The following is a 24,753-nucleotide window of genomic DNA, read 5'->3' as shown; positions in this document are numbered from 1 at the left end:
CGCTTAAGTTTGAAAAATCATGTAACCATTAAACAGTTGAGAAGAGGTCAACGAGTATCACGTCCAGTAAAAATGAAATACTTGTTAAATTCTGTACGCATTCAAACAGCAACTACACAATTGGAGCTTGGTGTTATAAATGTGAAAGAATTTTTACTTCAATGTTCACATTGTGCTGAACGTTACTTAAGAGAAGAAATCAATTGGGATATATAAACATTATAAATATAATGTAAAATAATAAAAAAAATATAAAAATATAATAAATATAATATAAACATTATAAACATATATAAACATTGAACAAGGTAACAATAACATAGATATATAGATATTAAAAACAAATAATTAGCTTGGTTATTTGTAATTATAATAATTTGATTATTGCCATAATAGGTACATAAGTTTTTTAGAACAGTTTAGCTTATAGTTTAGAGCATTTATATCTGAGTCTAATTATAAGTAGGATAATTAAAATATTATATTCTCTATAAGTAGCAAGTTCAAGATATAAAACAATTTGCACTTTATATTTTTCACTGGGTAATGTTAATAGATCATAATGAACCTCAAAACATAATCCAGGAGGTTGAAAACGAGAACAGTAGTGATCCTGATGGCGAAGTTGTCTTAAGACACAGGCGACACTTGTTTGATGTAACTGATTCTGATGATTCAATTCTACCAGATGGTAATACTTTATTATATTTTGTCATTAATCATTATATCCAGTGGTGTACTCAGGTTTTTATTACTGTGGGTCAGTCTATCTCACGAGAGGCCACCTATGTGAAATACTTAATCTAACTATTAAATTGTATTATTTTTTTTGATACCAACATACAAAACATAAATAAATCTTACTAACTTACTGTACTTGATAATTATAATCATTAAAAAAAATTATAATTTTTATCATATTTATATACTTGCAGTTTTGTTTTAATAAAATATAATTAAAAGAAGGTAGGTAGGTACACAGTCTAATCTGACTAATTGTTAGTTTAAATTATTTATTATTTATAAAAAGGGTGGCAGGTATAATAAAATTAACAAAATTGTTATACAAAAAATAAATGTACTTGATGTTATTATTTACAATTAGTCTTGTTAAGGATATTTTTATATTTTATTCAGAATACATATTCAAATATTTTTTTTTTAAAGTATTTAAAATAGTATTTTTTTTTTTACAGAGGATGACGAGGATGATTATCTCACTCATGAAGAAACAGATCCAGATATGGTTGCTATGTTGGAACTTGCTGCCAGGCATCGCTAATTGGAGATAGAAAATATTCCTTATGTACAAGTTCCAGCTGTTCTTCCATCTTTAGAGAACCAAGATCATTTGTGCATAGTATGTAAGGTAGCAGACAGAACACACGCTCTAATACCATGTGGCCACAAAATATTATGCCAAGATTGTATAATTAATTTAAACCCTGAACGTTGTCCACTCTGTAATGTGAATTTTACAGGTTCTTTAAGAGTTTGGTAACTAACGAACAAACAACTATTTTTATAATTTCTGATACTTTGTTTTTTTTTTTTATCTTACAATAGGTAATTGTTTTTATTTTTAATAATTATTAACAATATTTTAATGTTTCAAAATACTGTTTTTCTAATATACTATATCCTAATCTTTATATTATAAACACAATCTAATTTGATTTATGGTATAAATTAATTTTAATTATTTTGTAATTACTATTTATTACTGTAATTTTCCTATTTATTATTTTCCCACTTTTTTATATTTCTTTTCCGCTTTTTATTTTCCTGATTTTTATTTTCCTGTGCAATTTCTTTCCCGCTTTTTATTTTCCTGATTTTTATATTCCTAATCAAAATGTATTCCTTAATTTTATTTTCCTGTTTTTCTCATTCCTATATTATATTTTCTCGTGTTTGAAGCGGTTCCCCTGCCGCTGCACTTCGTGTGCATTGTCCTGTTTCGCCGATACCGTAGAGCACGACGCATGTGCTCTCGGTCGAACCGCCGTTACTCGTCTCTTTTAAATATTATAATTGTTTTACGCCCCGGCGTCGTTTATTCTGAATACTAAATAAACCTAGTGATACTTTAAACCTTTAATAAAACTTTAATATTTTTGCAAATTGAAAAGTAGTTTAAACTCATAAAATAAAATAAATACATTCTTATGTAGGAATTGAATATTTTTTCCTATATTTTAGCAGTGATATAACAGTTCAATACTCGGAAACTTATTATTCTGATGAAGTATCCTTGGTGGTATTTTATGTTTAACAATTATGGAAACACTTACTTTATTATTACATTATTTATACTTGGTTGTTTTTTATAATCCCGAGGAATAATTCATTATAGTTATTAATTAGAAATATATTCCATTCGTTGTTCTAGCTTTCAGGTTATATTATTTTAAAATGTAACATTTTATATCATATAGACCTGTGTGTATAAAAGAAAACAGTTTAGCAACATCGACATTCTACAGTACATACTATTTATTTAATGATTATAGTGAACTTAACATTATTTAAATAAACAGTTTTCTAGTTATTCCCAATTTTTAAGGTTAGGAATGCTGCGGAAGCGCTGGCACCCCCACCTTTGAATTTCGAGTTTAAATCTATACCAATTGTCCAATCATTTGTACCTCAAGTAAAATCGTTTTTACCTCAACGGCTTTTAATCTGTGCCTAATTAATAGTGGTAAGTGTTATGGCAAAAGCTATATAATAGTATAGCTAATAATACTGTTCATGACAATATTGTATTACATAATTGTAATAATTTTGATGAAATAACATTTTAAATCTAAGTATCATTATTTTATTTTAGAGGATACTATAATGTAAAACATTTTATTGCAATATCAAATGTTTAATGCCTATTTGGTGCCTATAATACAACACAAATATTTTTTATGTATGATGAGTTGTTTTACACAGGTTCACAATACGACTGAAATCGAAAACAAAATTTTATTCGTGAATCAACAAACATAATACTTACATATCTTAAATATGATTTTTACAAAATTTTACACAATCATTTTATTTTTATTATATACATATATAACTGTAAAGTCAACTATATAACATTTAATTTTGTTATTTATAAGTTTTACAAAATAATTAATAACCATCGTCTATCAGCATGATAATATGACGTTTATTTTTGTTATTAGGTGAAATTAATGACGTAAATTACATTTTATATTTTATTATTTTAATTAGCTTTCTGGAGTTTCTATTGTTAGACGTAGATGACAAAATTATATTATGTTTACATATTAGTATATTATATACTATTTTTAAACTTTTGATTTATTTAGAAAACAGTTATTTTTAAATTAATCATATACAATTGATAATATTGATATATTTGGCAGTAATATATTCTACCCACTTATTTTTTCAATTTTTGTCCTTAAAATTATTTTAATCGATATTCGATTATTTTATAATCATTACTAGCTTTACTGCCGTACAGCATAGTTGTTCCTTAATATATTATATTGATTTTCCTATTCTATTTAAACTATTTTTAGTTAATCTGTTAAATTTTTTTTATTTTAATTGTATTATTGTATTCTAACCTAACCTAACCTACAATTAAAGGCGGTAAGTAATTAATAAGATTGTTTAAGTATTTTTTTTATTTAATAATTACTTTCATTTTTCAATAATTAATTGCAGCCTGCAGTTGTGTCTACAAAGGGCCCAACTTGATTTTAAAGTATCATTTTCATATTAAGCATTGTATTGTCTTTTTGTGTGGTAAGTATTTCTATTAATTAAAAATAAATATTTATTGTAGTAACTATAGTATTAAATTTCCAACCTATTTACAAGAATTATTATTATATTATTATTATTATTATTATTATCATCAAGAAGAAACTTTGAGAGTGTTTTTTAGTAGGAACCCACATTGTAGAAACATATTGAATAAATATCAATGAGATATTTTTAATTTTATGTTAATATCCACAGAATAGCCTTATAAACTTCCTTACAAAACTTAATATATCCACCAGATATTATATAAATGTCTTATGAACCAACTTTATTTATCTGATAAATATCAGAATAAGAATATTTTATTTATATCCACATAAATATATTGAAAAGATGTAGTATTGATATACTATGAATATTATTTTAATATTAAACTAATAACCAAATACAGTTATTTAATTTATAAAAACACTTATATATTGATCAGATATAAATTGATATATTTTTATATTCAACTTATACCCAAATATAAATATCTTATGTATATCAACACATATATATCCATCAGATATATTTTTAATATCTTTTTATATTCATTTTATATCCAAATACTAATGTCTAACGTATATAATAATACGTATACAAAAATCTTTTGTTGGGCTTGGGTAGTTTATAAGGTCGAAGATAAAAACTTCTCGGTACTTTTAAAAATAATCGTGAAAAATTCGGTCTGTATGGATGATTCTGAGGGAAAATGGTCTGTCAGCCTAGATATATTTTACTTTAATAATAGGTATGTATGTTTACCTAAATATTAGTAATTCATTTTTTTATAATTTATGCTATTTATAGGTGTTTAAATTTAGATACTAATCATTTTTGCCAAAAACATAATAATATAACAAATTCAATATTATTATTAATTTATTTTTAATGTATGACTTTATTTTAGAATATTATAATGTATACAAGTGTATAATAAGAGCGCTTTCAGACGAGACTCTCTGTAGCCGAGTACTTGTGTCTGAAAAGAATCGCGCGACTAAGATAACATTGCTATAAATATACGAGTACACACGATACACAGACACGGAGTGTGTGTCGCGCCACCCAATCGGCGTGTCTTGTCCCCGTCAGCCGCCAGACACTGATTCTTTAGTGGCCGACCACAAAGTTTCTCGTCTGAATGCGCTCTAAGTAATAATAATTAATGAGAAACTAAGAACTAATGATGACATGGTAGGAAATCTCACATTAGAGACACCTAGTGGCTTTACATTTACATTTACAATCTACAATTTTTAAGTCATGGCACCAATTCTGCTAAAAATGTGGAACGCTAAATTCACGATTTTACGTGTGATCCTTGCGCAGGGGCCATGCTAATAAAGTAATAACTATTTATTTATATCATGTAGGAAATATTTAAATTGTTATAACATATAAGCTATTACGGTGTCTAAATGTAATCATATTCCCATCACACTGAGCGCATGAGCAACTGTATCGCACAATAGGTTGACACCGGTTATGTATAGGCGCCGCCGTGCACAATTTATAAATAGCAAATATTCAACATGTCGATATTATGAAAATAATAATATTGCCAATGGGCAATGATGAATATTAATTTTCGATTTTATATTTCCTTGTTGCTACTGCCCATATAATATAAACCGTATTAAAGTTTTATACAATTTCAATTTAAGTATCGTAAAAATGTCAAAAAGTACGATTTTGACAGTTTTTAGATTCTGAGCGGAGCGATGAATGTATTCATTTTACCATAATGGATTTTTGACTTCAGTATACCTCGTTCGATCAGAAAGTGAATCTAGTTGGTACTTTGGGGGGGGGTCAAAAGTAAAAAATTCTTATACTTTTCTAAATAATCGAGATAAACAAACTAAAAATTAAGAGGAAAATGGGAAATTTTACGCACAATCAGTTTTCGACAAAATCGATTTTGGTGTAACTTTAAAACAAATGACCATAGATTCATGAAATTTTCACCGAATGTTTATATAAGTATATTCTATCCACCATGCCATTTTCAAAAATGTTCGACTTAAGTTGAACTATTCATAGACATTTGAAATTTTTGATAATTATAATTTTTTTTTAAATTAATATTGATAAAAATTTATTTGTGGAGGGGAATATTTGTGGTTGATAAAATATACTTAATAATATAACATTGGTTAACTGTCTGTCTTCGCTCATAATCGTTATTTATCATGTACAATGACGAGGGCACTCGACGCCAACTATACAGCAGAGTGACTTCCCCGGGGTTTTATTTTTAAATAAAACATTTGACCATGTGGTTGCCGAAAACCTTCTGGCTATTTCATTTCTATATATTTTTTTATGTTTCAGAAAATGTTTTTATTAGATTGTGAAATTCTAGATATATTTGTTGAACCCAGGTGACTTAGTTTCAATATGCCACCTACCTCAAAAATTGACTTCGATCAAATCTTTAAAGTTCTGGCAGAGACAAAATCCGATATATTTGATAAGGAAACAAAGTTATTGAGAAGCCCTAATGATGCGATCTGGAAGGATATTATTAATAAATTAAATTTTAATATTTCATCCAAGTATTTATATTTAATCATTAAAGAAAATAGACACAATATTTTGACGAAATTAAAACCAAATCTCGATGTATGCATAAAAAGTTATCAACAAGGGTCGCATATTGGTGAATCAGATATTTCTGAAGAATCCTCAGGACAAAATGATAATAATGAATCAAATTTACATTTTAAAATGGCACTATCGAAAGATCAATGGGAGTCAATTTATGATTCTGTTAACTCTCAAGTCTATAAAAGGTCAGATGGGAAAAGCATGAATCGTGAATATCAAACTCTGAAACCTTACGAATGGTCTCCGATGATACATAACTATTTTTACGCGTTAACTAAACTTCCATGTTGCATAAGTTATAAGAATGCCAAAGTGTGTCCAAATGGTGAGATTTTCCTTAAAATAAATGGAAAATGCACCGTATGCTTAAGTAACTTCCAAGGAGTAGTCAATGATCAACCACTATCTATGGATATTGTAACTATAGATTGTACCTATCAAGGTGGTTTTAGACATTCCAAAAGTTCTAATAAAAGAAAAATAATTGGAAACAAACGGGAGCAATTAAAAAAAAAATTAATTAATGAAAATCAATCCGCTGCTTATGTACAGCGTGTCGAAGCAATGGGCTTAATGGAATATGGAGATAAAGCACCAAGTCATTTGCCATCTACGAATGCTCTTCGAATTCTAAAGCATAAAGCATTGAAGGATGAACAAATGAATTCTGACCCAGTTATCGCACTGTCGATATTAAAAGGTGCTTCACCATATAATAATATAATTAAAGATATATCTTATGACAAATTCTTTGTACATTATTGGGCCTCCACAGAAATTAACTCTTATCATCTTTACGCGAAAATCACAGACGTCCCGAGAATATCAATCGATGCTACAGGAGGTGTAGTGAGAAGACCAACATTGATATCTGGAAGACAAACGTCAAATAAATTTTTATACCAAATTAGTGTAAGAGATCCAAAAACTAATTGTCAATTTGCAGTAGGGCACATGTTGTCTGAAAAACATGATCATAACACAATTTCATACTGGCTATCTGAATGGTTGAGAAGTAAAATTCCTTCCCCAAAAATAATAATAACTGACCAGTCTTTGGCCTTAATGATAGCAGTAACGAAAGCATTTACTCAATACTCATATTTTACAAAATATATAAGTGTTTGCTCTTCGTTGATTTTGAATGAACCTGGAGTAGAAATTCCATCAGTTATGATAAGAAATGATTTCATTCACATCATGCACCTGTTAAGTTCATGGCCAGAAATAAAAAATTCCACTCACAGAATAAAAAATTTCTATTTACGATCAATTGGGTTAATAATTGCCAGTACCGATTATACAGATATCAAATTATTATTAAAGCATATTTTCACTATTTGTTTGTATGAAACTGATGGATCAAACTCATGCAAACAACCCACAAAATGTGAAATATCCAAAATATATCTTAAACAATGAATAGCTACGCACATAGTAGAATTTAATGATGAATTTTTAAATTCAAGAGAAGATGAAGATAAGGAACCAACTGAAGATTATACAGATGTTATTTCAGAAACTCCCAGCACCTCAATATTTTTACAATTCAAATTAATTTATGAAAATGTTAAAAATGATGCAGAATATGATGATGAAGGGGATCATGACAACATGCAGTTCAATCCGAGCATTGCGAAAAAATGATTAAACTTCTGTAAATTGATTCCGACGTGGTCTGCTCTTATCGTTCCTATATTTAAGTATGGAAACATAACTGAAACCAGTTCAACTTCAGAAAGTTTGTTCAATGATTTGAAAACCAACGTTTTCAAACATAAAAGTTTTCCTTTACGCATTGATCAATTTTTAAAAATCCACGTTAATTCAATCATTGGTTCTATGAACATAATCGGGAATACACTCGGCGCATCAAAACCTGAAATTCAGAATAATAATTATCATTTGAAAAGTAAAAAAGATGAAGTAGTTGAAAATGAACAAAATGATAATAGTGGTAATAATATGAATACTTATGATTGGTTTGTACATAACATTGAGAACAATTATGATAATGTAAATGAATTCAATTTAGAAATTGAAAAAAATAATGATAATATAAATAAATTCAATTTAGAAATTGAAAAAATTAATGATAATGAAAACGAATTTAATTTAGAAATTGAAAAAAATGATTCTTTTGAAGATTGGAGAGGACTCGGAAAACCAATTACAATCAAAAATGTTTCATGTTGTGTAACTAATGATTTAAATAATGTACCAAACGACTTAATTACAGGCATTGAAAACCATTGTATGAATAAGACGGTTGGTAAACCAGAAAAAAATCTAAGAGTAATAAGAAAAGCAATTACCTTGAAAAAGTTCCAACTGTGTTGTTTTACAACGATCGTAGCAAAACAAAAAGTGTAATATTAGGTATCTTGAAAAATGGTAATATTTCAGATCTTCAGCCAGTAAAAATTGATGGATTTAGTTATACTCTGACCAATACCTGTGCATTTGATAGTTTAGTGCATATTATATGCTCTTCTTATGTCGACAGTACGCAATATTCTACATATGTCGATCAAGAAATATTACACGATTTGTTTGAGTTAGTTTCAAGTGCCTCAAGGGATGGAATTAATGCTCAAACATATCGGAAAAGAGTTGTTATTTTAAGTAAAATATTGACACTTTGCGAACCTGGACTGAACATCCAAGTGGTCTTAGGAACTTCGACTGTTCATGCACAATTGAATTCATGATTCGAAATATATTTTCAAATTATTTTTCATTAGTGACTAAAAGGAAATGCCTTAACTGTTCTTTCACTAAAATAAGAAAAAACGTGACAATTTCGGTTAAGTTACCAACGGAAAACTTAGATTTCCTAAATGATGCGTTGTCATCGATGTTTTTACAAGATCCTGAAACATGTCAAAATTGCGAAATTGGCATCAATGAACTGGTAAACGAATATGGAAAACAAATATTTATTGAACCATATGTACCACTTATAGCGGGACAAAACACAAATAAGGACTTGGATATATCTATAACGTTACACGAGATTCCTTTAAGGTAGCTACACACTATGCGCGTATTCGTTGTTCGCGGTTCACTATTCGTTGAAATTCGTAATTTTTTGATATTTACGAATAACACTCTACACACTATTCGTGGATATTCGTTATTTATGATTCACGATTCGTGTTTTTTCTATTCACGACAATTCATAGATATTCGTCAATAGAATACCCGCCCAAAAATTATATTTTAGGTTACCTTCAAATTATAGTCTATACAATTTATACATAAACACTTGAGCACGTGTAGCTGTTAAGCATGTTTTAAAATTAAATGTTTTTCTTAAAATGGCTTCAAATAGTGATGATGAAGTCGCGATCGCTAGTGCCAGTTTTATAGTAATAAGTGCTGGACTTAAAAAGCAAAATAAAAACAAAAAGCGTAGATGGTGGACTACAACATTGTTTAAAAAACGAGAGAGGTAAGTTACTAAAAACTATTAAGTTCTAATGACTTTTTATAAAATGTATAGGCTCCCTTCAATACAATTAACATGAAATGTTTTTTGAATGTAGATATGGTTGAAATTCTTTATTGAACGACCTAATGATGGAAAGTTCAGGAAAGTTTGAAAACTTTTGCCGAATGTCTCCTTCAGATTTTGAATATTTGTTCAATTTGATTGGTCCAAACATAACCAAACAAGATACTCACCTGAGAAAATGTGTTTCTGCTAAGGATAGATTTGCTGAAACATTGAGGTTTTTAGCTAGTGGTGATAGCTATCAAAGTCTTAGCTATCTATTTAAAATTTCACCACAACTGATTTCAACAATTGTGGTCGATGTATGCACTGCGTTAAAAAATGGACTTTCGGATCAAGTTAAGGTATATTAAAATTTCATAGTATATTATTAAAATATATTTTCATAAAAGTATATATTATTTTAACAATTAATACTAGAAATTAAATAATATCATATATAAGATACACAAATTATTTGGTATAACTCATTTATTTATATTAGGTAAAGTTAAAATGATATACTTAAGTGTCCTACTTAGACAAAGTTAAATTATAGTAAAACTATAACACATAAAAATTATAGGTATCAATGACTGTTAAAATTAAAAAAATATTAAAGTTTATTACACATTTTTGGTAGTATATTAATAAATACTAATTCCTAAAAATATAAGATAATGTAAAAAAACTCAATTTCTTGTTTAATATAATATAATAATTTAATTACATTTAAATTATAAATGTAAACTAAAAATTTTGTGAGTCTCATTTATTGGTCTTCTGAGCTTGGAGTAACTTGAGGCAGGGTTTCTAAAGTTGTAAGAGTAATAGAATTTGAAGGATCTGAACTATTTTCATTTGGTGGATAAGAAGAGTGAGGATTAACTAGTGATAAATGTTCAGTTATTTGATTGGCAGAATTTGAAGGAACTGAAATTTGTTTGTATGATGAAAAAGAAAAATTAGGATAAATTAAAGTTGAATTATCAGAAGTTGAAGAATGAGCAGAGTGTGAAGAAATCGGTTGTGTATTTTGATAACTTGGGTGCATCAAATGTGTTGCTGAAGTTGTTTGATCAGGTTTGTAAATTGAAGAATGAGCAGAGTGTGAAGAAATCGGTTGTGTATTTTGATAACTTGGGTGCATCAAATGTGTAGCTGAAGTTGTTTGATCAGGTTTGTACATAGAATTAGGAGCTGGAGAAAGTTGGTCCTGGAGTGGCTGGAATGAGTATGGAATATGCGAGTATGGTAGAACAGCAGGTGTTTGTTTGTTAGATTGATATGCAGAGTGTAGTGGAGGAATTTGTTGTAATGAAGAAATTTGTTGATTGTTTGGATGTTGTTGTGCAGTTGAATAATATGTATTTAAAGTAGCATTAAACATTATATTATTAATATCATTCATAACATATTGTTGTGTTACTTTGTCCATGGCCCTCAACTTGGTAGCTATTAAATCTCCAAACAGTGAAAATTCATCTTGAATTTTTTTCATTTCTTCTTTTTTTTTTGTAAATAATCAAACGCTTCATTGACACGGCTATCTTCTCCTCTAACTTTTCTTTTTGTTGAGAATTTTTTTTGTGCATTCAAACTTTTAACCTGTTCAGAATTTTGATTGACGATTTGAGCTGATGATGTTGAGATTGATGATTCTTGTAATATTTCTTCAGCAAAATTATCATCTATCATGCTTACTTCATCTTCTAAATGAGTTTCAATGTCATTACTTTCCAAATGCTAAAAAAATATATATTCATAATTAGGTATATAACTATATAGGTAGTATATTATAATATTATGTATGGGTATTAGGCAGGTATCGACAATTTTAGTAAAATTATTGTCTTTTTTCTCTCCTATAACGTATAAATACTACAACAATTATTGATGTAGGTAATTTTTATTTTATGGTGTTCAATATTCATAAACTTTTTTGTTTTTATTTTTAAATTATTTAGATTCCTAGTAATCCTGAAGAATGGAGAAGAGTATCAAATTTGTTTGAAAGAAGATGGAATTTCCCCCACTGTATTGGGGCACTGGATGGAAAACATATAGTCATAGTATCACCAATGAACAGCGGTAGTGACTATATAAACTATAAAGGCACATTTAGTATTGTATTAATGGCATTAGGTGATGCAGATTACAATATTACTTATGCTAACATAGGTTGCCAAGGAAGAATATCCGATGGTGGGATTTTTAGTAACTGTTCTCTATCAGAAAAACTAGAGAATAAAGCTTTAAATTTACCTCTCCCTGAACCATTACCGAATCGAAATACATGTGTACCATATGTTATTCTTGGTGATAGTGCTTTTCCTTTAAAAGAAAACATTATGGTACCTTACAGTGGGAACCATAATAGCCAATCACTTCAACGAATTTTTCAATACCGACTGTCAAGAGCCCGACGAACAATTGAAAATGTGTTTGGCATTATGTCTTCAGTTTTTCGTGTATTGCGGAAACCAATTTTATTAGATGCCAATAAAGCAAGGCTGGTGACCAAATGTTGTGTATTACTTCACAATTTTTTAAGAAGAAGTAAAACATCAACAAATATTTATTCACCTCCAGGCACATTTGACCGAGAAGAAAACGGTCAACAGTTCAGTGGTTCGTGGAGAAATGATGTAGAAGGAATGATACCACTTTTTCCAATTGAGAGAAGAGGAAGGTATAGATGCAAGATGTATTCGACAAGAGTTTGGAGAATTTTTTATGACAGATGGTAGAGTTGAGTGGCAAGATTTATACTAACTTTTATATAATGAATACACTCATATTACTGTAATAAAATAAAATATACTTACTATTGTGTCTACTGTTTTATGAGGACAATATACATCCTGCATAAACTGATTCAAGGAATCGTATGCAAACCAGGAAGGTTTATATACATCATTTTTTCCTGACCCAGTCACCATGCAACTTTTAACTTTGCGACGACATCCTCTATAACTTTGTAACAAATTGGATAATTTTTTGCTCACATTGTCAGCAGTCGTTCCTAGTTTTGTAGCAATATCTTGAAAAGCATCAATTTTTTTGGTCTTAATTTTTTTATCTTTGCTTTTTGGATCCCACAAACAACGGTATTCTTTCACCTCGACAATTAGATCCAAAATAATTTCTTCTGTCCATTCAAATTCTATGTTTACTATGAAATATATTACATTATAAGTATATATATATATGTAACTAATACAGATTAAATATCTAGTTTACCTATATGTATTATATTAGAATATTAAAATAGTAGTTTCCCAATAAATATTAACTATGGTGATAATGATTATTGTATACAATCATAATCTTGGCAAATTTAATTTTAATATAGAACTTAATATATAGTGATAAATACATAAACTAAATAATGGTATTTTATTCTACTATTTATTATTTAATAGTTAAATCCAACAGCAAAAATGGAAATGTTCAGGTGGTATTTTACTATTCGCAGTTATAACTTTGTATAATATGCCCTCTGGCAAAAAAGTATATTTTGTTTTTTAGCATTATTTATAGTAATAGGTAGTTACTAGTTTTGACTGCAATAAATATAACTAGTATTCTAAAAGATGATAATTTAGTTAATTGTATATTTTACAGTGATGTTGAGGTAAATAAGTTGACAGTATTTATCTGTAATCATATTATTTTAGTTATTATTTTTACAATTAGGTTTTGGTACCTATTCTACATTTTGAATTTAGATAACTCAATATTTTTTTATTTTATGTGTTGAAAAGAATCATTTAAACCATATACTAATATGTTACTAAGTTACCTAAATTTTATAATTAATATTTAAATTACAAATGTATTGGTTCTGTTTAAAAAAATATGGGAATCGCTTTATATAGTCATTAACTACCACCTCTCATTCATACTTCATGAAAACATTAGCCATACTATTATTCAAATTATATGAATAGGTTCCTAACTAAATAACAATAAAAATATATATTATATATAAGTGCTAAATGCATCTTTTGTTTATAAAATTAGGTACCTATTATACTATTATCCAAATAAAAAATTTGAAGTTCTAAATAAGCTTCATGTCTAAGTACAAATTTAAGGGAAAAAAATAGCTAAGTAATTAAAATTACTAGTTTTTAAAATGAGTATGAAAAATAAAGATATTATAATATTGTTTATTATTGAAGAAAATTATAACCAACTCACCAATTTAAAAATGCAACTGAAAACTGTATTCTGCTTTTCTGCTTTAAACACTGTCAATAATTCTTTGAATGGTCTTTCTTTGTTTTTGGCGTTTTTGCTATCCAGTTATTTACGAATAAAACATTAGTATTACTACAATAATATGTAAGAATAAATTATAATTTTTACAACAACTTACCGTTTCAGGTGAAAGGAAAAATATGAATAACAGAATAAGTATTAAACACTACTGACACTAGTGTAATAATGCATACTGTCAGTTGCTATCACATATACGTTATCAGTTATCACTTACAACACCAAACTAACCCAAAACAAAACTATAAATAGACTTAATAAAATTAATATATTAATATATTATAATATGTCTTTTTGTGAAATAATTTGTTAATAATTTTAATTTACAGGAATTTTAAATGCTTCTTAAATTTTTCTCCTAAACATATTAAATTATCACAGTACTTCCAGAGGATTGATTTTATTTTATCAAAAGATTTGTATTTATTTAATTGTTTACTAGGTTATTTAAGGAATATTATTTATGTTTTACATATTAATATATATATATTGAGATTAGTGAGATTTGTTAAATTAAAAAAGTAAAAATATTTTTCTTACCTAACATAGAAAAGATGTATATAAATTCATATATACAGTCAAAACAGTTATCAAATATTTGCCTTAAGTTTATTGAAAATTTAAGTTCAATAAAAATTTTGAAAAAACTTTAAATAAAAAGATGGTAAAATAACCACACATTAACACTACTGGTAGGGCACCGTCCAATTTTTTACACTAGGGCACCAAAAGTTGTAGTTGCGCCACTGGCTCCGCTCAGAATATATTAATATATATGTTAGATGTCTAGATAGGTGCTTATGGGGTCAATTTTGGGGTCTTGGTAAATACTATTACATAACATTTTCACGAACACCTGACGAATGACGAATTCACACGAATTGTACACGAATTTACTCATTCGGATCGATTCGTTCTCTTTGATCTTTTGATTTTACCGCCCTTTGGAGCGATAGACCACGAATCATTCGTGAATAGGTATGGGCCAATATTGGCCCACGAATGACGAATGGCGAATGATGAATAACCCCTACACACTATTCACGAATTTCAACGAATAATGAAATGCGAACCGCGAACAACGAATACGCGCATAGTGTGTAGCTACCTTAACGGTTCAACAACAACTTTATAATCTTCGAGGAATGATTAATTTTATTCCACCCACCTCAAAGAAAGTCGTAGGTACAGACTGTATATTGCTCATTGAAATTAATGTAATTTTTTTTTAATCCACTATATTATATTTTTAACAAAATTAACTTTTTTTATAAATTTAAAAAGGCTTAATACTTTTATTAATATTAGTTATTTGTAACAACATATGTATACATATATATATGTATTTATTTTACTTAACTTAAAATAAGAGTTTATGTTAATTTCATGTTTTCATCATACAATTTAAAATATTTTAGTTGCTAAATTTATTAAGGCAAAATAAGGAAACATCCCATTGTTTTAATTTTATAATTTTTAATTTGATAGTCCATATATTTATGTATTACACATATACGTAAAATGATTAATTTTGTAAAAATCATATTTAAGATATGTAAGTATTATGTTTGTTGATTCACGAATAAAATTTTGTTTTCGATTTCAGTCGTATTGTGAACCTGTGTAAAACAACTCATCATACATAAAAAATATTTGTGTTGTATTATAGGCACCAAATAGGCATTAAACATTTGATATTGCAATAAAATGTTTTACATTATAGTATCCTCTAAAATAAAATAATGATACTTAGATTTAAAATGTTATTTCATCAAAATTATTACAATTATGTAATACAATATTGTCATGAACAGTATTATTAGCTATACTATTATATAGCTTTTGCCATAACACTTACCACTATTAATTAGGCACAGATTAAAAGCCGTTGAGGTAAAAACGATTTTACTTGAGGTACAAATGATTGGACAATTGGTATAGATTTAAACTCGAAATTCAAAGGTGGGGGTGCCAGCGCTTCCGCAGCATTCCTAACCTTAAAAATTGGGAATAACTAGAAAACTGTTTATTTAAATAATGTTAAGTTCACTATAATCATTAAATAAATAGTATGTACTGTAGAATGTCGATGTTGCTAAACTGTTTTCTTTTATACACACAGGTCTATATGATATAAAATGTTACATTTTAAAATAATATAACCTGAAAGCTAGAACAACGAATGGAATATATTTCTAATTAATAACTATAATGAATTATTCCTCGGGATTATAAAAAACAACCAAGTATAAATAATGTAATAATAAAGTAAGTGTTTCCATAATTGTTAAACATAAAATACCACCAAGGATACTTCATCAGAATAATAAGTTTCCGAGTATTGAACTGTTATATCACTGCTAAAATATAGGAAAAAATATTCAATTCCTACATAAGAATGTATTTATTTTATTTTATGAGTTTAAACTACTTTTCAATTTGCAAAAATACTATGAAAATGAAAAACATCATGTTAGCCCCAACCAACGGTTGGTTAACAATGACCTAGAATCTATATAAATACGTATTGTTCGTAAATACATGCGAGTTTAAAGTTTTGAACTCAACCCCATCTTAAAAATTTGAAAAAAAAAACTGGAAACCGTTGAGGTACAAACAGGTACAAACGATTGGTATAAGTTTAAACTCGAAATTCAAAGGTGTGGGTGCCAGCGTTTCCGCAGCAACCCCACCTTAACAATTTGGAATAACCAGAAAACTGTTGAGGTACAAACGATTATACTTGAGGTACAAACAGGTACAAACGAGGTACAAACGATTGGTATAGGTTTAGACTCGAATTTCAAAGGTGAGGGTGCCAGCGTTTCCATGGCACCCCCAAAATGGATGTAGGGATAGTTTGAAAACCATTGTGGTACAAACTATTTTATTAGAGGTAAAAACAGGTATAAACGAGGTACAAACGATTGGTATAGGTTTGGACTCGAAAATCGAAGGTGGGGGTGCTGGGGACATGGAGCTTAGGTTTTAACAATTTTTTCTAAGTATTAGTTGCTGAGCTGAGCGAAGAATTTGTTGATTTTACAATGTTGTGTGTTTTTATTGTTTTAGATTCTGAACGGAGTGATGAATGTATTGATTTGACAATGATGTGTGTTTTTTTTTGTGTCTGTGTACAGCATAACTAGTCAAAATAATTCTTCAATATCAAACTTCGGGGGTGGTTTCCGATGACAAAGTGAATATCCTTGGTGCATTATAGAGGTCAAAATTAAACAATTTCCTACAGTTTTCAAAAAAATCGAGAAAAACAAAAAAAAAGTGACGGAAAAACGGGAATTTTTACGCAAAACCAGTTTTCGTCCAAATCGATTTTTTTATATGGTTGTAACTAAAAAAACAACTAATCACTGTAAATACTTGAAATTTTCACCAAATGTTTATATTAGTGTTATCTATATTTATAGACCACTGAAATTTTTGATTTTTCTGAGAATTTTTTTTTGGAATGTGAATAAGAAAATTTTGAATGGCCAAAAAAAACTTGAAAATTTAATATAAGGTTCCTTATGAGTTGTTCTTATTGTAGTTAAAAAAAATCAAAAATTGTTAGTCACAATTTTTTTTATAAGCGTTAATAGTTAAAATTTTTACGAAATATGTCAAAATCGCCAAAATTTGCAAGTAATTTTGAAGTTGAAAAATCATAAATTTTTTGTGTTTATATCTTAGGATAAAAAATTAAACACTAAGTTTCCCATATATATGTATATTATGACAACAATATTGTATGGTTCGTAATTTAATGTATTATTATGTAAATATACATAGGTAATTAATATAGGTACAAAACTATGCTTTTACACGAATATTTAATAGTGTGCCCTAAATCAGTTAGGGAACGTAGTGAAGACGCACACTACGGAGCCCAACCGGATTCGGGTACTAGTGCCCCAGCTCAGTTAGGGTTCGGAAATACGCAACCCGGTAGAAAGGCGAAATCAAGAGTTGAAGAAAGGGTTGCGAACCTTACTCGTTGATAAGCCTCATCATCTGTGGGATGTCTACCTGCCACCTGTGTTGTTCTCCGTAAGGAACAGACAAAACCGAAATACAGTACAGTCGCCAGCCAAAATGATGTTTGGCCGGGAGATCAAGGTCCCGGGAGATTGGCAGCTCGAACTGGCCGAAGAATCTCCGGACGCGGGCAAAAATGATCCGGAGCTGGCCGGAGCAGACCGGGACCATTCGGGAGAAATCGAAGATTCTCCGGTGGAACCGGATGATGCTTCGGTAGTAGAGGGGGCTTACCCGGTGACGTCCAGCTCCGAAGCCCCAGGTACCCATATACCCCCAAAATCGCCGGGAAAAGGCAATCTGTCGGTAGGGGATTGGGTATACTACAAAGCGCATCCGCAGTCAAGTGCGGAGAAGTGATTCCACGCGGGGTTCGCCCCGAAATGGTTAGGTCCGGTTATGTTGGGTAAACCACTAGGAACCGGAGTGTTCTTGACAGAGGGTAAACACCCTACTAAGTCACATGTCTCAGCGATGAAGCGAGCTGTAGGACCGTCAGAGAATACTAACTAATCATACCATGTTTCAGATGGCAGATCAACCCGCCACTAAACCGCAACAACCGGCCATCTCGTGGCATGATCGCCACACATGTGGAGAAGCTGCGGTCAATGGCCGGGCAGTTGTTACGTGAAGCCAGGAGGCTGTCCGGCGATGGTCCGGAGGACATAGCCGGCGGGTGGTCAGTCGAACGCGCGGCCACCGCATCGTTCGGCAGGATATGGGCAAGGTTAGGGCGCTGTTCGATCGGGGATTCGCGGAGGGACGTCGGTCCACGCGGGAAAACACCCCGCAGTGAGAGGTGACCAGGCCAAGAGCAGGGCCACCAGGGCGTGTGCCACCGCGCAGGGCTCAGCCAGCGTACCAGCGCCACGACGTTCGAGATGGACGAGGCCGGTTTCAACGGACAGCGGTGCAGCCACAAGCCCAGCAGCCCGTGGTGCAGCCGGAAGTCCAGCAGCCAGCCGTGCAGCCACCCGCCAAATAGCCTGCAGAGCCAGTGGTACCGCAGCTGACCCAGCAACCGGCGGTGCAGCTACCAGTCACTCCACCAGCCCGCTACCAGGAGCAACAGCTGCCTGTAGTGGAGCGGTGGATCGAGGCCATGGAGGTGACGCCCGTGGTCCCGGCAAACCCCCCGGTGAAGTAGACTGGTTGCTCGGTCGCATCTCGCGGACTCGGGGGGAGTATGTCGCGGTCGTTATCGCGACAACCGGTCTGGCCGCCGCCGACGGGGTGAGCCGCCGGCCGGGCCAGCAACGGCGGACGACGGCAGCTTTTGCCCGACCGTCGTCGACGCTGCACACGTTCCTGAGTATTTTTCTAAAGTGTGTAAATAAACGTATTCATACCAAACGGCGTGTCGAGTAATTATTCAAGCCCCATCCCGATAACACCTACATCCTGACAACCCCCAAAGCATATTTTCTTTCTTTCACATCAGAAGTGGGATACGACTCTTTGAGCGCAAGGAGTCGATCGTATCCACCGCGCCGTCTACCGCAGTTCACGTCGTCGTTTCCGCGAAGTGCCGAAAAGTAACGAGTCGTGAAAGTCCGTCTCACGTGCTCACGTGTTTTACGCGCCGCCGTGTGCAGCCGCGGTCCAAAGTTCGACCCTGCGATTTTGGAGGTTAGAGTCATATCGCAATCGTTACCTCGACCGTGAGCGCAGCCGTTACCGCAACCGTGAGCGCAGTCTTATCTTTATCGCTACGCGACGTTATCGCAACGCGACTATATCGATTTCGTTTGTCGACAGTGTTTACGATTGTCTGCACGATGACGGACGACCATACAGGACCGAAAGCTCCTTCGTACAACGCATTGTTTGACGCGGTGCAGACGTTGACCGAAAGGTTACGAGCGCTCGAAAGTGCCTCCTCTGCGCAACAGCTGCCTTTACAAAATAACGTCCCCTCAGCCAGATTTGGGCGTTATTCGAATGAAATTTTATCTAGATGATTATTTAGATAACATTTTATTCGAATGATTTTTTTACAATTATTCGAATTAAAATTTATTCGATTAATTTTCAACTATTATTATTTGAATAAAAAATCATTCTAATAATTTTTTTTATAACGATTCGAATAAAAATTTATTCGATTAATTTTCAACTATTATTATTCGAATAAAAAATCATTCGAATAATTTTTTTTACAATTATTCAAATAAAAATGTATTCGAATAATTTTCAACTATTGTTATTCGAATAAATATTAATTTACCGATTCAATTTATTTAAACATCGATATTCGAATAAACAATAAACAAATATCTATCAATAGAAGAAAGTTAAGAATTAGAAAATTAAATATATTTTTTAAATTATATTTTAATAATAGTCTTATAATATTATAATATGAATAATATTTAATGGTAATATTTCATAACGATTATTACAACAATCATAAATAGTAATAAATAATAATTACAAAAACATAAATAAATAATTACAGCAAAAATGAAAATATACAATTATAACAAATTTAGAATTTTAATCAATAAGTATAATATTAGGAAGAAACTAATTATAATTATAATAATTATAACAATATACTTATTAGTTATTACTGCATTTTTAAATTAGATTTCAAAATAACCCTCTCTTCAAACATATCATCTGATAGCTTGTTGGATTTTGGTAAATTAGTCATAGTTGCATAAGAAAATAATCTTTCGACGGCAGCTGATGACGGCATTGGTGTATTATAGCGTAAAAATATCTCTTTGATTGGCGGATACTGATGAAGAATTGACAGGTCTTGAGACAAGTTGTTGAAAAATTGTACGACCTACAAAAATACGAATAATAATTATTAATTATATTACAATTTATAATTTGGTAATTGATTTACTATAATGTACCTGTATTTCTGCCTCTGATGCTGCAGAGCGTCTACTTTGTTGAGCGTTACTGTCAATGTTAACTAATGGGTCAAAGTCAAAAAAATCGTGTGCTTCCTCATATGTTGATTGCTCATACAATTCTGGTGATTCTGAATTTGTTGATGAAATAGTATTTATATCTTTTATTTTATTGGTTACTGCTGTTTTAAATATTTAAATACATCGATCATGTTGAGAAGAGTCAATGCAACTTAGCCAACGGTTTTTAAATTTCGGATGTGAAAATGCGGCAATCATAGCGTTTTCTGCTTCAATTGTATTTAATTGTACTATATTAGAAAACCTTTTTTCAATACTTGTGAGGATGCTGTTAACTAAAGGTTCACAATATCTCCAATTATTTAGTAACAAATTCTTAACTTTGCGGCGTAAGCTCAATATGACTGGAAGAACAAACCCATAGAAAATATTATTTTCACCTTGGAGAATATCTAATGCTTCTGCCAAAGGACCAACGCAATTCAAATGCTCTTCTATGTATAAATATTCCGAATCCTTTAACATGCTATTCTTGAATCCCAATGCTTCGAATAACTCACAATTTTTCTCCTTATAGGTATTTTAAAATTTGTTTCAAAGAATCATATAAAGAGTTCCAACGTGTATCCCCTGGTCTTGATAAATTATGGCCCAATGTCTGTAATATGACCTAAATAAATCAAGTATAATATTTGTAATTATTAAAAAAATATAAGAGTAAATAATAATGTAAAAAACTAAAAATTTACCTCAGCAGATTTTGGTCTATTTGAAGCGTTCCATAATAATGTGCACTTTTTCATTACCGAAGTGTGTATTTCAGTTAGTTGTGAGTTTTCCGGTGATAGAATAGTTTTAATTAAATCAGATGTGGCAAAAAGGCTCAATGTATGAGCACAGCATCGTAAATGTCGAGGTAGCCATGGATTATTTTCAAGTTCTTCCGTTGTTTCTACTAAATCATAAGTTATTTGTTCATCGTCCTGTCCCTGGCTAACTACCGATGCTGCATCACCAAATAAATCAATATTTCCATACTCACTATCTTCAACATTATCAAAGTGAGTTAATTTAACACCATACACTTTAAACGCCTTGACAAAATTACTTCCATTGTCAGTAATTGTTGCGATTATCTATAAATTAGTAAATAGGGAAAATATTATCAATATTTGTATTTAAATGATTTTTATGATATTTCACTGAAGTATACATATACATTATTAAAATATATAATATATTCTATTCACTTACCTTATTACAATTCAAATTGTATTCTAAATGTATGTCTTGTAATATATCAGCAATTTTGTCATAACTATGTGTTCCGCGAAATCTGCGACAAGCCAAACTCGATGATCGCCGTTGGAAATTATCGACATCGATCCAATGTATTGTCACGCCCAAAAAACTTATCTTCTTTGATGACCAGACATCAGTTGTGGTGCATACATATTGTATACCTTTAATGTCGTTTATAATTTTTTCTTTCGAGTCTTGAAATAAATTATGTATTTTTCTCCCAGGATTTCGTCGACTCGGAACAATAATTGTTTTAGTGACTCCAATATCATCAAATATTTTTTTGAAATATGGGTTTTCTACAGTTCTTAATGGAACCATTGAATGTATAATAAAATTTGTGATATCTTTGTCAAATTGGTCTTGGGTATATTTAACACGATTTACTCTACTAACTGCATTATCCGTTTTAAAATCGTTGATTCTTAATCGTTTTTCTGATAAATAATTTTCATATGATTCAATAACGGTTTGATCATGTCTTCTTTTGAGATGTGACTTAAAATTAGACGTTGAAGATAATGATCCTTTTATTTCAACATTACGTGGCTCACATATTACGCATGTGGCAATTACTTTATTTTTTTCAATTTTAGATTTTATTTTAAAAAACTTACCATCTAAAATGGACATAGCTGAATCCGTCATTTCATACACTTCAGTATTATCATCAGATGACTGTTGTGTTGAAATTATTGAATCTTCATTATGTACATTCAAGGAATTCATATTGAAATTAATTGATATTTTAAATTAAATTAAACACGACTGTCACACGTTCATACGTAGTTACTAGGTACTCACTACTCGCCACTCGGCACTTACGCATAGAAAAACTAACGCGACAATACGACACAAGTAATCATAAGATTATCTTCAAACTGTGTGTAGTAGAAAGTACAAAGTACATTTGACAAAACCACGTTTTCTATTTTAGATATCATATATTATAATCAAACAGATAACTTTTATAACTACAACCTACAGAGTACAATGACGATTGTCTGTTGACGGGATGGCTCAAGTCAACCAGTGGCCTTTGCGTCACCGTTTGCAATACGTCAGATCACACGTCTCACAAGCCGCACGGAGTTGGTACCTGTTGGAAGAGTTCCGGGATTGGGACACATCCCCCAAAGCATATTTTGTTTCTTTCAATATGAATAGGCAGCCATCACAGATTTCTGGATCTAAAACAAGTATTGTCTTACATGCAGACTTTAATGAAGATGTGCCTGCTAATACCATTTGTTATATTTGTTTAGTATCTGGTTCAGAATTTTTTTATGATCTTCCAAATAATACAATTAGAGAAAATATATAGATAATAATATCTTAATTAAATGGATTATAAAAAAATGGGATAAAAAATGTAAAACAAAAACAAAAAATAATGGAATTCCAGAATTTATTGAAAAAAATAAAAAATATAGGAGATTATCAGTATGTAGAAAATGTAATACAAAAAAGAACAATATATCAAAACCACCCGAACTTATAGAAGTTTATGAGTTATTTAAACCAGCTAGAAAACATTTTGATACAAGACATTTTATACAAAGAGGTATAAATGATACATGGCAAGCTGATTTATACTGTTTTTATAGACCAAAATCAAAAAACATTGATCCCTATTATAATTTAAGAAATAAATATAATGAAATTAAAGTTAATGATAATCATAAGACATTGTATAAGGCTAATAATGGTTTTAAATATATTCTTAATGTTATTGATACATTTTCTAAATATGTTTATTCAATGACTTTGAAGACAAGTCTGGATTGGAAGTATCTGAAGCATTTTCACAAATATTTAAATATATTGTATCAAAAAAATTACATGTTGATAAAGGAAAATAATTTTATAATAAAGATTTAAAACAATTACTCAACAAATATAACATAACAATGTTTAGTACTGGTACTATATATGATTTTATTCAAACGTATAAAGATGACATTAGTTCGGATTTTACTGGTCAGATTTTATCATTAAAAGAATTAATAAAAAATAAAAATTTAAAAACTATAAATGAAATGGCCAATTTTATACTTACCAATGATATAGCAACAAGTTACTCGGAAATTTTAGTAGCTTGTACAATGGCGAAGCGACAATCACACATTTCAATTTGGCAATCTGGCATTACTATGGACAATTTAAGGTAAGTCAATATATTAATGTCAATTAATGATAATTATATTATAATAGGTAACTATTTTGAGATATTATTAGTGTAGTTCTTTTTTGGCTATTATAACCTACAGGCCCTTAGGCTCATTAACGCAACAACATCTGTAATACTATATAATACTACCTCCATTCTTCCTGTATTTTACGGTTTCTTCT

The 24,753-nt window shown here is 30.4% G+C and overlaps 3 protein-coding genes, 1 long non-coding RNA gene, 1 other non-coding gene and 1 pseudogene across 6 annotated transcripts; 3 read left to right on the top strand and 3 right to left on the bottom strand.

The window, feature by feature from the left end:
- Positions 1 to 244: 244 nt before the first annotated feature.
- LOC149061128 (uncharacterized) lies at positions 245 to 1,428 on the top strand. The gene is made up of 2 exons (XR_016189414.1): positions 245 to 691; positions 1,197 to 1,428. It is a non-coding gene; the product is annotated as an uncharacterized LOC149061128 (long non-coding RNA).
- A 3,632-nt stretch (positions 1,429 to 5,060) lies between these two features.
- Positions 5,061 to 5,161, bottom strand: LOC149061127 (U6 spliceosomal RNA). The gene has a single exon (XR_016190032.1). It is a non-coding gene; the product is annotated as a U6 spliceosomal RNA (small nuclear RNA).
- A 5,199-nt stretch (positions 5,162 to 10,360) lies between these two features.
- LOC149061126 (uncharacterized) lies at positions 10,361 to 14,367 on the bottom strand. 2 transcript variants are annotated; one of them, XM_089216300.1, is made up of 4 exons: positions 14,271 to 14,367; positions 14,093 to 14,189; positions 12,715 to 13,061; positions 10,361 to 11,632 (listed from the first exon to the last, which is right to left on the bottom strand). In XM_089216300.1, exon 4 carries the CDS (start codon positions 11,385 to 11,387, stop codon positions 10,659 to 10,661), a length of 729 nt encoding a protein of 242 aa, XP_089072426.1. In that variant the 5' UTR covers positions 11,388 to 11,632; positions 12,715 to 13,061; positions 14,093 to 14,189; positions 14,271 to 14,367; the 3' UTR covers positions 10,361 to 10,658. The 2 variants fall into 2 exon arrangements, with proteins under 2 accessions (XP_089072426.1, XP_089072427.1); XM_089216301.1 differs by having other exon boundaries at positions 14,093 to 14,367.
- On the top strand, positions 12,019 to 18,171 carry LOC149061125 (uncharacterized). The gene is made up of 2 exons (XM_089230846.1): positions 12,019 to 12,578; positions 17,976 to 18,171. The coding sequence occupies exons 1-2, from the start codon at positions 12,022 to 12,024 to the stop codon at positions 18,169 to 18,171; spliced, it is 753 nt and encodes a 250-aa protein (XP_089086972.1). The 5' UTR covers positions 12,019 to 12,021.
- Positions 18,172 to 18,265: 94 nt separating this feature from the next.
- Positions 18,266 to 19,358, top strand: LOC149061124 (uncharacterized; annotated as a pseudogene).
- Positions 19,359 to 20,673: 1,315 nt separating this feature from the next.
- Positions 20,674 to 23,303, bottom strand: LOC149061123 (uncharacterized). Its single transcript, XM_089217920.1, has 4 exons — positions 22,354 to 23,303; positions 21,849 to 22,235; positions 21,079 to 21,769; positions 20,674 to 21,005 (listed from the first exon to the last, which is right to left on the bottom strand). The coding sequence occupies exons 1-3, from the start codon at positions 23,128 to 23,130 to the stop codon at positions 21,671 to 21,673; spliced, it is 1,263 nt and encodes a 420-aa protein (XP_089074046.1). The 5' UTR covers positions 23,131 to 23,303; the 3' UTR covers positions 20,674 to 21,005; positions 21,079 to 21,670.
- Between the last annotated feature and the right edge of the window lie 1,450 nt (positions 23,304 to 24,753).

This window comes from Diuraphis noxia, unplaced genomic scaffold, assembly GCF_037042655.1.
Source record: "Diuraphis noxia isolate RWA-SAM2 unplaced genomic scaffold, SU_Dnox_SAM2 contig0001, whole genome shotgun sequence".
Taxonomy (NCBI): Eukaryota; Metazoa; Arthropoda; class Insecta; order Hemiptera; family Aphididae; genus Diuraphis; species Diuraphis noxia.
This window is presented reverse-complemented; position numbering and strand designations above follow the sequence as displayed.